Source organism: Euprymna scolopes, chromosome 37, assembly GCF_053919585.1.
Source record: "Euprymna scolopes isolate OS-2025 chromosome 37, ASM5391958v1, whole genome shotgun sequence".
NCBI classification, from domain to species: domain Eukaryota; kingdom Metazoa; phylum Mollusca; class Cephalopoda; order Sepiida; family Sepiolidae; genus Euprymna; species Euprymna scolopes.
Window position 1 is genome coordinate 13,808,921 of NC_136518.1, and position 17,561 is coordinate 13,826,481.

General features: G+C 35.4%; 1 protein-coding gene across 1 annotated transcript in view; it reads left to right on the plus strand.

Moving 5' to 3' along the window:
• Positions 1-2,541: 2,541 nt before the first annotated feature.
• The window catches only part of LOC145261003 (WD repeat-containing protein 75-like), a gene marked incomplete in the record, with an annotated part of 75,034 nt that continues 60,014 nt past the window's right edge, over positions 2,542-17,561 (plus strand). The window contains 1 exon segment of the mRNA XM_080119131.1: positions 2,542-2,700. Coding sequence (XP_079975257.1) covers positions 2,633-2,700 — 68 coding nt within the window.

Genomic DNA, 17,561 nt, shown 5'->3' on the forward strand with positions numbered 1-17,561 from the left:
TTATTTAATAAAATTGTTTATACACACACACACACACATGTGCATTATTTAATAAAATTGTTTATACACACACACACACACATGTGCATTATTCAATAAAATTTTTTATACACACACACATGTGCATTATTTAATAAAATTGTTTATACACACACACACACATGTGCATTATTCAATAAAATTGTTTATACACACACACACACATGTGCATTATTCAATAAAATTGTTTATACACACACACACATATGTGCATTATTCAATAAAATTGTTTATACACACACACACACACATGTGCATTATTCAATAAAATTGTTTATACACACACACACACACATGTGCATTATTCAATAAAATTGTTTATACACACACACACACACATGTGCATTATTCAATAAAATTGTTTATACACACACACATGTGCATTATTTAATAAAATTGTTTATACACACACACACACACATGTGCATTATTCAATAAAATTGTTTATACACACACACACACACATGTGCATTATTCAATAAAATTGTTTATACACACACAAACACACATGTGCATTATTCAATAAAATTGTTTATACACACACACACACACACATGTGCATTATTCAATAAAATTGTTTACACACACACACACACATGTGCATTATTTAATAAAATTGTTTATACACACACACACACACACACATGTGCATTATTCAATAAAATTGTTTATACACACACACACATGTGCATTATTTAATAAAATTGTTTATACACACACACACACACACACATGTGCATTATTCAATAAAATTGTTTACACACACACACATGTGCATTATTCAATAAAATTGTTTATACACACACACACACATGTGCATTATTCAATAAAATTGTTTATACACACACACACATGTGCATTATTCAATAAAATTGTTTATACACACACACACACACACACATGTGCATTATTCAATAAAATTGTTTATACACACACACACACACATGTGCATTATTCAATAAAATTGTTTATACACACACACACACACACACACATGTGCATTATTCAATAAAATTGTTTATACACACACACACACACATGTGCATTATTTAATAAAATTGTTTATACACACACACACACGTGCATTATTCAATAAAATTGTTTGCACACACACACACACACACACATGTGCATTATTCAATAAAATTGTTTACACACACACACACACATGTGCATTATTCAATAAAATTGTTTGTACACACACACACACACACATACACACATGTGCATTATTCAATAAAATTGTTTACACACACACATGTGCATTATTCAATAAAATTGTTTATACACACACACACACACATGTGCATTATTCAATAAAATTGTTTACACACACACACACACATGTGCATTATTCAATAAAATTGTTTATACACACACACACACACATGTGCATTATTCAATAAAATTGTTTATACACAAACACACACATACAACCACACACACACACACACACACACACACAAACACACACACACACAAACACACACACACACACACACAAACACACACACAAACACACACACACAAACACACAAACACACACACAAACACACACACACAAACACACACACACATGTGCAAAGGAGGATGTTTCAAACTATTGACCCTAAATTCATCTTCAATTCTTAAATCATTCCCTACTGTTCCTGGTCCTGGATATGACCTTAAACTATATCCAGTGGTGAGGCCCCAGATTGGAGGCTTTGGGGAGTGTGGAGCCACCCTTTAATTACCATAACTCCCAGGTCCACTCTGACCCAGAGTGGTAGTACCTGTTAGGGTCCCAACTATGGGTTAAATAGAAACAAATATATTCTATTAAAAAAAATTTCTTCAAAATCTTTGGATTCAGCATTAAATAACCTGAAAAGGATTGATATGCCGTAAAACAAAAACAACCAAACCTACTGTTCCTGCTGTTCGACACCAAGCCTTAGTGGTATTCTTGGCAACTTGCAAAGATGTCACAATCACGGAAATACACTATCCAAAGCCAGGAGCAGCACTATATGTCTACATGACTAGTTGTGAGACTAATAACCCTGGTAACCAGCTTCTGTAACATGGAGGTGACGGTCACTAAGTGGTTAATAACACAAACTAATAACCTGGGTGTTCCAAGTTCGAATCCCTTTCATTGCACAGAAACACTTTCACGTAGGGATGTTGGTAACCTTCATGTAGTCCCTTTTATAAGTACCCAATATCTTTCAACAAAGAATTCTAACGAGAAAATTTAATTTTCAAACTTTACATAAGAAAACGAGTTTTTACTTTGAAAATATATTTTTTAAGTTTGCATGAAAAATAGTCTTTACTTGAAATTTTTTTTTATATCTTTTAATTAAAAAAATATATACTTTTCAATTTTTAATTATATAGGAAATATATATATTTATATGTACATATATATGGGTATGGAGTGATTGGAAATGGTGGGGGGTATCTTGTTCGTTTAAGGTTCCTGTATACTAATGGTCGTCATTTAAATTCGTTTGAGGACGTTTGCTGTGAAATACTTGTCATCGCGCGCTTAACAAGCGCATCAATAATTTATTTGTTAAAAGAGCACGTGTCTTTCCTGCTCGCTATGTCTGTTGTAAGCGTAGGGTCTGGATATTTTGTTCGTTTTCGACCAATTTGTTCGTTTGATTCGAAGTAAGTATAATTTACTTATTTAACTTCCATTGTCTTAATTTCCATGGTATTTAGATGTTCCTAAATGATCGATGAATAGCATAATAATAATCCAAATAGATCACAAATGAATAGATATTTTTTAGTCGATAGGTCGATTATTTTTGTTGTTTTAAACAAAAACAACAGTAGGACTTACTTAATTGTCGTGTCGAAAATAGTATATCAAAAAATTACGAAAATTCATTAAGTAGAAAATGATTTGGTATTTTTTTTTTTTTTTTTTTACGACCTGCCCCAGCCCTGCGTAAACACTCCCAACCACTCCATGTTAAGAGCGGCTTTCGGAATAAACACACACACAAAGACACACACCTAGCCTCCCCATGTTAAGAACGGCTTTCGAGGTTGGGGGTGTTTATTCCGAAAGGTTGGGTTGGGGTGCTTATAATACGCTGGGGTGGGGCAGGGCACGTCGTAAAAATTTACCAACGATTTGTAGTTACATTACAAGTAATTTTTACGGAAAATTGGCGGAAATGGCATTTTCCCTACATATTGTGGAAACTTTCTCCACTAAAAGGTAGAGGTTAACAAGGATTTTGCAACAATGGTTTGTTGCGACCTGTGACTAGGTAAAAATTGTAGAACCTTGTCGGTCTGGTAATAAGGGTAACGATTCAATTTCCTTCAACTCCAATCCCAAACTGAAATCACAACCAAAATTCAGTTCACTCCATCCCTCTTATAATCCAGTTAGCCAATCAAGTAAGTTAAACGTAACAACTACCAATATAAAAAGAGTCATCACCCACACAAAAGGTTTTTGCTGCCACTCTTCCTGAGAGTCGCAGGTAAGTGCTTCAAGTTTTCTCAACACCCTCCCACTCAACAGAAAACAAAATCAATTGTTATTGATTTTGTAAAGCCTTCTCGATATACATATTCCTCATTCTTGATCCCCAGAGCAGTGGTGACATGGTGACAAACCCAATCCTTTTCATCTGGCGGAGCTGCAGCTGCACTGATCCCAACGCATCTAAAATGGAACCAGCTATCACATTGATCACAGCAGATCATGGCCGATCCGTCATTAGGTTTATTACATCCGGGACAAATCCAAACCTGCTCACTCTCCTGTACTAAAGTGGGTTCCTCAAAACTGGTTTCTGACCAAGAAATTCCTTCTATGGACTCCCAGTCATCATAACAAGGTTCCGGACCATCCTCTTGTGGTTCATATTCCGCATGTAGTTCTAGCGGATATAGATGTTTAAGAGAATATGTTTTCACACTCCCATCACCCCGTCGTATCTGTGCTGATCGTACCATACCATCATCTCCCGGAAACAATTCTACTCTCCCCAATGCCCAGAAGGGTCGAGACTTGTTTGGGAGTTTTATCGTCACAATATCTCCAGGTCGTACCTTATTAGATATAGTTGGATAACGATCTTGTTTACGTTCTCGAAGAGAGAGTAAGTAATCCTCGTTCCATATCCGTTTAAACTCCTTGAGCAGCTCATCCCGGTTCTTCAAAGATTCCAACAATATCTGTCTGGACGGCAGTTCCCCTTCATTAATTGGTTGAATCTCCATTCTAAGAAGAAGTCCAGGGTTTTGATCTGGGCGCAGGAAGTGATTGGGCGTAATTACCTCTAGTCCAGAGTCGTTCGAACTCACATAGGTTAGCGGTCTATTGTACACTGCCCGTTGGACATCTGAAATGGCTGTCCACAGCTCAGATTGACTGTAAATAGACCTTCCAACAGTTTTATAGAGGCATTCCTTTAATGTTTTAATCATGCGTTCCCAAACTCCTCCATACCAAGCCGAATGAAGAGGGATCTTAATATGCTTTATATTATACTGCCCAAATTTATCATCAAATTCGGAAGAAGTTAGGGCCTGATTTAGTAAACTAACTCCAGCAAGAAATGACTTTGCATTGTCACTATATATGTGAGAAGGCAAGCCCCACATGTTTGAAAACCTGATGAAGGCCAGTATAAATGTGTGCACTGTCATGTCCTCAACCAGTTCTAAATGCACCGCTCTGATTTCCAAGCACGTAAATATGAGAATGTAAACCTTAGATTGAAGGTTTTGGTTTTGAACCCACAGGTGTCCCATATAATCTATCCCTGTATGTAAGAATGGCCTTACCAGATTTACTCTATGTTTAGGCAGGTCTGTGATCTTAGGATACGAAAAATGTATCGAGTTGATTTTCTGACAAATAAAGCAGTCCTTCAATATTCCCTTCACAGCCTGTCTGCCTTGAGGTATCCAAAAATCCTGAGCCTGGCACACCCAAGTGTTTAGCCCTCTCATGCTGATCCTTCACAATTAGATTAGTCAAGGGATGATTCTTCCCGAGCAATACAGGGTTTAAAACCTCATATTGTAGAGTAAAATTTTTTTTTATCCTGCCTCTGGAGCGGACGACACCAGACTTGTCCAGAAATAGGTTTAACTGACTCACAAGGTTCGGAATGGGTTTATCATGAGGTGCATGTAGGAACTTCAATTCAAGGGGAAATGCCTGTTGTTGCATTGTCTTGAACAAGTAGTCAGCAGCAGCCTGTTTATAGTCCAGTTCCTTGCCTCTTGCTTTGGATATAAATTTGGAGACCACACGTAGAAGTTTGTTAAAACAAAGAAAATCTGTCAAAGGCGACGATAGGCTGAGACCAATTCTCATTACAGGTGTACAACAGGTTCGTACGAACTATTTGCTGGTTGTCTGCACTAAGACAATCCAAAGTACTATCAGGCCAACAGACAGTTCCACCAGACAACCAGTTTGGTCCAGCACTCCAAAAAGAGAAATTTTCCTTAAATTTAGCTGCTGTCAGTCCCCTAGTCATTAGGTCCGCAGGGTTCTGATTGGAAGGTACATATTTATACCTGATAGCAAGGTTGTAATTTGCAAGTATCACTTCTTCCATCTGTGTCACATCCTTGAGGCGATTCTTCGTGAAAATGTTTTTATGGCTCGTCTGCTTGGACATCAGCCAAGTGAGTACAATTTGGGCATCTACAGCCAAATACAAACTTCCAAATTTCGTTCCTTGGTAGGCTCTCAAGATATTACTAAGACATTTAATTGCCAAAAAAAATGCTAATAGTTCCAGCGTTGGCAAGGTTTTAGCTTTTAATGGTGCCACCTTTGCTTTAGCAAAAATCAGAGAAGATATACCTCCCTGAACTGCATATACAGAAAACCCATATGCCTTTTTTGAGGCATCTGTGAATATGTACAAATCCGCAACAGTATCGCTATCAAGTACCTGTCTTCTAAACGATAACGAATGAAGCGCTGACAAATCACTAGCTAGTAATCTCCACCTTTCCTGCATTTCCTTTGGAATGGGATCATCCCAATCAATATTAGCCTTCCACATTTCTCCCACCAATATGCGACTTTGAATGGTGACTGGGAGACATAAAGACAATGGGTCAAATACACTGGATGCGGCTGATAGTATTTGACGTTTTGTTGCTAAGTTGGGGGTCACAAGTTCGCTGGACTAGGCTGATGGAGTCCGACTCTGGGTCATATCTGTAACCCAGAACCTTTTCCCATGGACAACTGTGAGTTGTCAAAGTCTCATCCTTCCTCATCAATTCCTGTAGCTTTGGGCAATTGGTGTTACATGATCGCAGATCAAATCCTCCTTTCTTCAATCTTTCCTTTATTTCATGATATAGTTTTCTCAACACACCTTCCGAATTATTCGTACTGACCAGATTGTCAACATAAAAATTTGAATTCAACAGTTTGGTGCATTCATCAACTGGAAATCTAGACACATGATACTTCAATATGGAGTTCAATATAAAAGGGCTTGCGTTAAAGCCGAAGATGATAGTCGTATAACGGTAACATACCTGACGATCATCCCGTTTTAGAAAGAAGCAAAACTTATTTCTATCAGATTGCTTCGATAATCTAATCATCAGAAATGCCTTCCTGATGTCGCCCAATAATGTATATCTATTAGTCCGAAAGAGTAGAGTTAGATTTAACGTTTCCGGTTAAATTTACCCCTGGGTATGCAGCCTCGTTTAAGGATACTCCTCCCTTGACCTTCAATGAACAGTTGAAGACTGGTCGCATTTTAGTAGTTGCTATGCTCTCGGATTTAAAGACTGGTCGATGAGGGATCCAAACATGTTTATGGAACTGTTTAGGTGAACAATGAAAGGGTTCTATTATGCCCTCTGCCTCTTGTTCGGCAAAAACCTCTAGATATTCCTCATAGAGGCCCTTCATTTCCAGAGTGTGTACCACCCTATCTAACACCTTGAGGGCTACTTGGTGATTAGAGCGCACCTGAGCTAATTTATCAGTGTGCCACGGTAACTGCACCCAGTACCGTCCCTCCTTAAACTCTATATTTCTCATAAACTCCTCTACCTTCTGGGCATCATAGTCGGACAAGGTGTCATTTTCTGATAGCTCCAAAGACTCCACACTGTAAATCCACTCCAGACCTCTTTCTACAGTACTGTCCTCAAAAGTTTCTTTATAGGGGTCTGAATAAGAAGAACACACGTCAAGAACACTATTAACAATGGAGGTCGGACACTTAACAGTTCTCATGACTTCTTCATAAACTGGAACCTTGTGTTGGATCGTTTTAATTTGATGAGGAAACATGAAATTCCTGGGATCCCCAAAAGGTATCACTCCTCGTTGGGAAAGCCAAGCTTTCCCATTCATACATTTTATCATTTGTAGGGGTTCCATAAATTGTAACAGGTCTACCCCTATTAACCCTTCCAAAGTTATATTGGCATTTCTTCCTAAATCTGTATCCAGGGTGTAATCCAATTTCGTAAGGTTCTCGACCACAATCGGCAAATGCTCCACTGTATGAATGATGTCTAATTCCTTGTCAATAAGGATAGGTAGCTGCCGCTTTACCCATGGCGTCAACTCCACTGTTGTGGTAAGTCGCTGAAAATTGCTGGTTTTCCTTCCTAGAAACGTCACAATCTCAAGGTTTACCTCTGAGACAGATCTTGGGTCACAACCAGATCCTGCAAAATTCTTCCACTAAAGTACGAATTTTGACTGCCCGTGTCTATCAAACATCGCAGCTTCACAGCTTTGTCCCCTCTTTGTAGTACGATGGTAGTAATCGGCAAAATACACTGCTGCTCACCCAAACCGGTATTGATACATTCATTTGTTGATGTATACGGCATAGGGCACATGATTGTGGTATGGTCCTGGGCTGAACATCGCTCACAATTGCCCTTAGGGCTTCTTTTACAGGGACACGAATCACTGAAATGATTGTTACTTGTGCACCTATAACATAGTCCGAGTTCTCGACAACGACGCCATCTTTGAGGAAATGTATGGTATTCTTCACAAACTTGAGTGGAATGACCATCCCTCAAACAAAGGTTGCAACGTGTGGAAACTTTCTCCACTGAAAGGTAGAGGTTAACAAGGATTTTGCAACAATGGTTTGTTGCGACCTGTGACTAGGTAAAAATTGTAGAACCTTGTCAGTCTGGTAATAAGGGTAACGATTCAATTTCCTTCAACTCCAATCCCAAACTGAAATCACAACCAAAATTCAGTTCACTCCATCCCTCTTATAATCCAGTTAGCCAATCAGATAAGTTAAACGTGACAACTACCAATATAAAAAGTCATCACCCACACAAAAGGTTTTTGCTGCCACTCTTCCTGAGTCGCAGGTAAGTGCTTCAAGTTTTCTCAACAATTGAAGAACGCGTATTCATCGGACATGTTTATCTCCTTTTTCGCTACTTAATGGAGACGTTTTGTTTTACCCGAAAGACTGTTTTGTTTTTGGTTTTTTTTTTGGGGGGGGGGTTACTAAAAGAACAATAGCAGTTGTGCTACTCCATGAATTTTCGACATGACAAATAAGTATTGATGTTTTGGCTTAAAAAATCTATCTATCGACTCCATCTTAGCAAGCACCTAATTTATGTCGGCAAAAGTAATGATTCAATATTTGGTAAATATTCAGATACGTTACAACAGAACACCGACCACTCTAATTTGTTTTTTTAGAGGTAATCAAGGTCGCTAACAACGAATCTGATAATCAAACCCGGGGCAAATTTTCCGTTTGCATGGTATTAACCCCTGAACCCACTAACTACTTTCCGCCATTTTACAGCTTCCATTTACGCTACGCGCGGTGACATAAACGACGGCAGTTGAGTGTCTTCACATAGCAAACTGTCTTTTCACATGGCGTACGAATCATTTTTTGGGGGGTAATGTCGGAAAGACTTTTTTTTTTTTTTTTTTTTTTTTTTTTTCAGAACAGAATTAAATTTTTTTAATAATTTAAAATTTGAGGAAAAATTTGTTTAAAACAATTTTAAAAAATACATTATAGTATTTCGGGGGAGGGTTATAGAACTTGTGTGGCTTAACAGGTGCTTCTGCAGTTTAAATTAAACTGCAGAAGCACCTGTTAAGCCACACAAGTTCTAAATTAATTAACCGTTTTTTCCGTAAGTAACGCGCCGACATTTACCGATTAGAACACCATTTAACATTTTTAGGAGATTTTACTGTTTACATTGGGGGAGAGGGGAGGAGGCGGGGGTGGGTGCAAACGGAATTATGAATTTTTCCATGTCGCCATGCATTTCCATGAAGACACTCAACTAGCTTGAAATCATTTAACTTGCTCACAGAAGGTCCAATCCAATAATCCCCATAAGGTGGGTTCCATTCAAAGTTTTTTATCCGGGACATAGCCGGAAACCTTCCTGAGATAAGTTATCAACGACTTTATCGAAGTTACCACTTGGAATTTTAAATTTAATTTTTGGAAGAATAAAGCCGCAAATTTAAAGGGATTTTCATTCCCTAATTTGATCGATATATAGTACTCCTTCAATCTTAAGGAGTCACTCCCAATCAGCGTGTTCACCGCTATATTAAACTTCTTGTGGGTTTATTAGAACACAATTTACTGAGAATTTTCTGGGCGAAAAACGAATGTTGTGACCCAGTACCTATTAAACAGAAGAAATATACTGGTCGTCCGTGTGCTTTCATAGATATTCTGATGACGGGGAAAAATACTATTGTGATTCAGGATATGTTGTTCGGCCCACAAAGGATTTATTTCCTTTGGGACACATGACGGTAAAATGGGTTCTCAACCCACATATCGCACACGGGTAAGGAATACCCTTACTACCATGACAAGATGCCTCCGCGTGCTCACCCAAACACTGAGTACATAAATTTAACTGTTTAGCCTTTCGACACTTTGCTTCGAAGGTATGACACTTACTACAGTTCTTGATTGAATGATCTGTAGCTTGGCACAGTTTACAAGATAAAGTGTCCCCCCTCCCTTCACGTGGTGAAGAAGGCGCCATTTTTGGTGCGCAAATTTCCCGCCGAACATGCGGCGGCTAATAGGTATTCCATTACTTCAAATACATGCGACATAATATTATTTAGTGAAGGGTATCTTCCCTCGCTTCTATTCCTCAACTCTCTTCTAATGGCATTAGGACACTTAGCAAATGTTATGTGAGCTATCACTGCCCCTGAGGTGCCACCCTCAGCAAAAAAATCAGTCCCATAGGACTTGTCAAGCTCAGTCAAATTTCTCTTAACTTTTTCGAGAAACAACTTCAAATTTTTAAAATCCGTTGAGGAATAATTTCCTCAAATATCTGATTTTTAATCAAGTCAGGGTTCAAATATTTTTCCCTTAACAATTTTAGGGCTATATCATAATTATCTGAGGTTATATCTAGACTGGAGATTATGTCAAATGCATCACCATCTAGTTTCGATTTCAACACTAATAATCTGTCAGTTTTATTTTGTGAAAAAAAGGATTAATGATTGCTCGAGAAGAGAAGGATCGGCGTGCACTTACCTTGAATACTAACCAAGAAGAATTGTTGTTGTTATTCACCCTTTTAAAGTTTTATTTTGTGCTCCGGATCACGTGATAGTTGATCATCTGATCCTTCCATTATATAAGAGGGGAGATTCCCTTGTCTTGTCTCTCTTTTTTTTCTTCACCACAAACTGATTCAGTTGCCGGCGATTGAAAGTAAATCTTTTCCACTTTCGTCTGGTGAAGATACTACAAGACGGTTATGTCGCGGAAGGGGGCAATTCTTTCGCAATCTAAGGTAAGTGCATTGCTCCCTTCTTGATCTGAGCGGTCATTTGATTCTTTGCTGGAAATTAATTTTTTCACAATTTAAACTGTCAGTGCAAAATTCGAATTTGTTCAGAAATGTTCTGAACGAAAATTTATCATCTGTGGACATGCCAGAAAATTTCAGGCAATCCAATTCCATCTTGACAGGTATAACTGTCGAAGCTTGCATAACTTGAGGCGTATCTAATTTCAATTTTAATGAAAGTCATTTTTCTTCTATTTCTGAAGAAAATCTCACTGAAATCTCGCAAAGCTGGTTTCCCCTCTTCTGGAGTTTTGACTAGCATCTGGTCTATCAATTCATCTAGGTCATTTAACCATCCTCTAATTACCACTTCTCTGGATTTGAAAAATTCTGGCGAAGAGTCATTAATTTCCAACCACTTCACCTCACTATTGATGCGAAACCTTTTAGCATCACATTTAGACATTATCTCTTTTAGGGCCATCTTTCATCCCTCGAGCACAGTTAATAAAATAACAGATGTAATTATCTGCAATATTAATGTGGCGAAACTGCCAATATTATTCCAAACGGACTTATGTATAAAGCGGGGGGGGGGGGTATTAAGCCCTTTCCTTCCCGCTAATTTTATTATTAAAATAACAGATAAAGTTATCTGCAATACTAAGATGGCGAAATTGGCAATATTCCAAACGGAATTATTTAATCATGAATAAACACGCTGACGAACATGGCTGCCAGTGATTAAAAAGCCCAATTTAGGCTAAGCTCTACGAATAGTCGAGTTATATAATTATAACCAAATTCGAAATTCCCGAGCTACTAATGATGCCTAACACTTGGGGGGTGGGGGGGGATTAACCCCTTTCCTATCCCTTAAGATTTTTTTTTTAATAAATTTTCAATTCACATTCATTTGCAAAATGACAACAATATACACATAATTAATACATTAAAACAAATCAAATATTAGCAATCTCAATTTAAATTAATCAATTTAACTTAATCAATGTAACACATTCAAGGAGTTACTTTTACAATTAACATTTAAATTGCGAAAGAATCATTAATGGCTAAATACTGCAAGTTTTTTTTTCTTAATACATCTACAGAATTTGAACCGAAGTTTGTTTTTTTTTAATTATAAAATGTACATGATCCTCATGGAATCTTAAATTTGAAAAAATGCAATTACGATACGCTAGCAACCTATGACCCAATATCAAGGTCGAATTAAATTATTATCTAACTTTACTTTAAACATAAGAAATTCAAATTTTTTTGCTTATTTAAAAAAAAATTTTTTTTTTTTTTTTTTTTTTTTTAGGAGTGCAACATATCGCCAAACGAAACTTATTACAGTCTTATAGGTTTTGAGACATAAATTACTTTAACGAAACAATTACATTTTAGATTCAATGAAACAGAAAAAATATTTATCATTAATATGTTCAAATTAAGAAAAAAATAAAATTCTGACTGTCGTAAATCAAGAATTTACAAATGTATTTATATCTTACTAGTGTTTGCATTTAATAATGATTCTAGATGTTTGGCATTAAATAATGATTCTAGATGTTTGTCATTAAATAATGATTCTAGATGTTTGTCATTAAATAATGATTCTAGATGTTTGGCATTAAATAATGATTCTAGATGTTTGGCATTAAATAATGATTCTAGATGTTTGGCATTAAATAATGATTCTAGATGTTTGTCATTAAATAATGATTCTAGATGTTTGTCATTAAATAATGATTCTAGATGTTTGGCATTAAATAATGATTCTAGATGTTTGGCATTAAATAATGATTCTAGATGTTTGGCATTAAATAATGATTCTAGATGTTTGGCATTAAATAATGATTCTAGATGTTTGGCATTAAATAATGATTCTAGATGTTTGGCATTAAATAATGATTCTAGATGTTTGGCATTAAATAATGATTCTAGATGTTTGGCATTAAATAATGATTCTAGATGTTTGTCATTAAATAATGATTCTAGATGTTTGGCATTAAATAATGATTCTAGATGTTTGGCATTAAATAATGATTCTAGATGTTTGGCATTAAATAATGATTCTAGATGTTTGGCATTAAATAATGATTCTAGATGTTTGGCATTAAATAATGATTCTAGATGTTTGGCATTAAATAATGATTCTAGATGTTTGGCATTAAATAATGATTCTAGATGTTTGGCATTAAATAATGATTCTAGATGTTTGGCATTAAATAATGATTCTAGATGTTTGGCATTAAATAATGATTCTAGATGTTTGGCATTAAATAATGATTCTAGATGTTTGGCATTAAATAATGATTCTAGATGTTTGGCATTAAATAATGAAATTTTTTGCAAAAAACGAAAATCTTAACCCATTGTTTGCAACAAAACGAGAATAGCTTCTTTTTTTTTTTTTGCGATAAAACTAAGAATTCTTCTTGTTTTGCAATAAAAATGAGTGTAAGAAATTTCTTTCCCACATGCGTAATTTCCTCCCAGCAGATAGCAAATGAAATTCCACAAAGCTATACCTTTAAAACTCAAATTTTATTCACAATGTATTGTAAATGAAAGTTCTTTGGTCACGGTAAGTCCTTTGCAAAAACAGTGGCTGAATTTGCTATCCATACGCATGGAGCCTTTAGTTTGATTCCTCTGTGGGATGTTGGTTAGGGTTTCCTTTTAGAAGGATCCAATTTGTACAATTTTAATCTGAAGTTTTAATTTATTTAGAAAAATTTATAGAATTTTTTTTTTTTTTTTTTTTCAATGCATGATACGATTTATCGACCCCTGTTCAACTGACACACGCCCTCTATCAGCCGTTCTTGAAACTAAAATACACACATCCGCCTCATGGCACTGTCATGCAGAAGTGCCAAAATATTTGTTACGAAAATAATTAAATTGCGAGACGAAAATCTTGTTTACATAATTGACGCTTTGAAATAATGTTCCCATGTAGTAAGCATTACGAACATGAAAACACCCATATTTAATAAATCTAGCAAAAATAAACTAATGGTCAAATTTTCGTGAAATTTTTTATACTCTTCCATTTTAAAATGAACTTACATATAAAATGCAGTTTACATAAAATACATGAGGGGAAATATTTTTTTAGTGCATGGTCTTCCTCCCATTTTTTTTTTTTTTTTTTTTGAAATTTGAGCAAAATATATTTAAATTGATCCAAAAGTTCAAATAAGTAAAAACAATTTTTTTTTTTTTAAATTTAAATACACGTATGGAACAAAAACTTACCTTGAAGTTGCAATTAAAAAATTGATGTAATTGAATAGTTTTTTGTTTTTTTTAATAGTATTTTTTCTAATCAATATACTAGTATACTATTATCAGTTGAATTGCCAAGAAAAAGAAACTTCCTAAAAATTAATTTTAAAAAGCTTAAAATGATTAAATTTCCATTATTTAGTTTCATTACAACATAGATTTTTAATTGTTTAAATTTTTTTTTTAAATATTAAGTTATAATATAAACATGACTTCTGCCAGCTATTTTATTGCCAGATTAAAACCGATTGAAGAATATTATTGCACAAATAATAAACATTTTATAGACCCACTACTATATCTAGTTTGTATCTTTTTACCAAATAAAAGTATGGAAACCTGTAATTAACCAAATGAACAGTTTAGTAAAACCGTATTTCATATTTGATATACAACTTAATATTTTTTAAAAAATTTAAGCACAATTAATTAAAAATCTATGTTGTAATGGAACAGTTTTGCATAATGGAATGTTAATTGTTTTAATCTTTTAAAAATCAATTAATTTTAGGAAGTTACTTTTTCTTGGCAGTTCAACTAATATTGATTAGAAAAAACGCTATTTAAAAAAAAAATAAATAAATAAATTTATATCAAAAGTCTGGCACAAAAGGCTGTTTCAAAAACTTGCTATGAAAAACCTAGCAATATCTTCATGACCATCAAAATCATCCTCTCCAATAGGTCTATAAAAGTTGTTCCTGGATGAAAGTCTGAAGCACCTAGAATCAATGCCAATATGCCTCAAGGATCTATCAAGGAATCATATAAGTTATAGATAGCTTTAATAAATAAAAAGGAAAAAAACAGTAGCAGCATACTTTTGGCAATGAAAGGTGACAGAGTTCATCCAGAGTACTAAAATAAATGGGGGAGTAGTAAGAATATTATAAGGAAAGGTAAGATGTTGTCATGAATCAATGAACGACATAAACAATGTAGAAAATAAATTTTAAAAAATTTTTTTTTTTTTTTTTTTCTTAGGATGTCACCACTTATCAAGGCCCAAAGGCCACTCGAGAATAGGGGTTAAATAGGTGCCAGGTGAATGGTGAAACAATATTGTGATAATTGGCAATGGCCTCACTACAATCGAATTCTTCCTCTAAAGTATGAAGCACCTAGCATCAACATTAATGTGCATCAACATTTATCCCAAGATTGTAGCTAGCCGTGTTTTTTGTGCCCCCAACCCCTGGAGAAGTTGACCCAAATGTTTTTCCTAATTTAAAGCACCAATGGGGCAACCAGAGACTGGTAGGTAGGCATTTGCCTTGTTGTAAATAATTTGCCTGCTAATGGGGGAATTATCTACTGCTTGTGAATCAGTTTTGCCTGCCATTTCATAATATCGCCTCAAAGTTTACCTACCTATAAGGGAATTTTGCAATTTTGTTTCAGTTTGTTGAAAATATTTATTTTTTTGTACGAAAACAAAACTAAATTTTTTGAATCGTTTTGTTGATTTTGTGTCGTACATCTATAAATATTTAATTACAACCAGAATGTGGCAATAGGTACTAAAGTTTAACAAAAAAAAACTATGAAACCTGAAAAGTTGTAATTAGAGAAACCCCAAAATTGCTTTTTATTGATCAGGTTGAGTAATTTGACAAAGTAATTGAATAAAAAATTTCATAAATCAACTAAAATATTTAAATTTCACGTTATAAGAGCATTAAATACAATTTTTAGGTTGCCCCGATTATAATAAAAAAAAACAAATAAAACGAACGGAACATTATATTTTGTAAAATGTTTGCTACGAAAGTTTGGACCTTCTGTTGGTTCTTCCTGGCTATGCCCTTGATCTATCCTAGGTTCTACTCTCTTATTGATCTTCCAAATATTATGCGATCATTTGTTGATATTATGAGACTGAGACATGATTCAGGCGAACACTAAAAAGCAAATGTCTTTAATTGCTAGACTCTTTCTCAACTTCATTGGAATTCGCTGGTCTCTTCACTCCCAAAAGCAAGTAAGCAAATAAGTAATGTTCGATATTAGCAGGCAACCACTGGAGGAAAAAACATTCAATGGGTTGCACACACACAAATGGATTTGATGTGAAGAATGAAAGATTTTCCATTATTGTCTAACGGAATACATAATTTGACCCAGGAATATGTGAGAGGATATCGGTCAAAGGATTAAATCAATAGACAAAGGCAATATTAAACATTCCAAAGGGAAAAGAATGTTTTTATGAATAAAATCGATCGAACCGGAAGCCCTGAGGCGAAGTTTGAAAATAGAATCTGCCAGCCAGAATGAGTTAGTGAAAGATGTTTGAATTTATTTGAATAAGAACGAAATTGACAGGTGCGCACCCGGAAGTCGTCGAGCGTTACGACGACGACGTAGGTTTGTTTGTTATAAGTGAAGTAAAAAAAGAAAACAACGTTAACACTTAAGCGGGGGGAAAAAAAACACAAAAAAACTAACGTAAGGCAAACGAACGATGAAAACAGAAAAACAAACACGTGAAAAATGGCTTAAATAAGCCTGTTTCGATATTAAAATTAAAAAAATCGGTGAGTACCCGGGTGTTTTTGAGTGTGTAGTCGGAGGTGGATAAGCGAAGTAAAAAAAAAAAAAACAGAAAAATGAACGTTACATGAAAAATGGCTTAAATAACACTGGTTCAATATTTAAATTTAAAAAATCAAAAAAAAAAAACCCCATCTCACACCACGATTTGAACTGTTAGATAATGAACCAATGCGCTAATCAACTGACCTAATGCGACGTACACAAAATTTGTTCAGTTTTTCAACTATTTAAAGTAAATCAGGTCATGACGTCATCTGGCACATGCGTAGAACCGGTCGAGAGGACCGTTTTTGTTGACCCCCCCCCCCCTGTCGAAAATTGTTGATTTTGGGGTGAAAAAAATGAACGTTTTTGGCCAATTTTTTGATATTTTTTGAGCGAAGGATGGAGCTTCAATATGAAACCGAGTTTGTGAATTTTTGTTGTGTCTGTCGAAAGGTTTTAGCAGACACACATACATACATGCATACATTTTCGCTTTTATATATATAATATACTAGCAAGGGGTACCCGGCGTTGCCCGGGTGTTTGTAGGTGTGTGTGAAAAAAAACAGGTGCCCGTGAAAAAAAAAGTCTTGACGACGCGCAGTTGGAAAATAGTAAAGTGTGAAAAAAAAACAGGTGCGCGTTTTTGATTGACGTGACGGCAATAGCTATTCAGCAGTTAGCATTTTGTGCAGGATTGTTTTTAATGAGGTCAATAAATCGGTTTGTTTGTTTTTAAAAACCCGCTCCCTTGTTTTGAAATGAAAGCTACCATCTGATATGACGAAGTCGACATTGACCAAACGTTACTTAGCTCTCTAGAGACCACTGGCTCTGGGCCTGTGATTAGAGTCGAGTTTCGCTTTTTG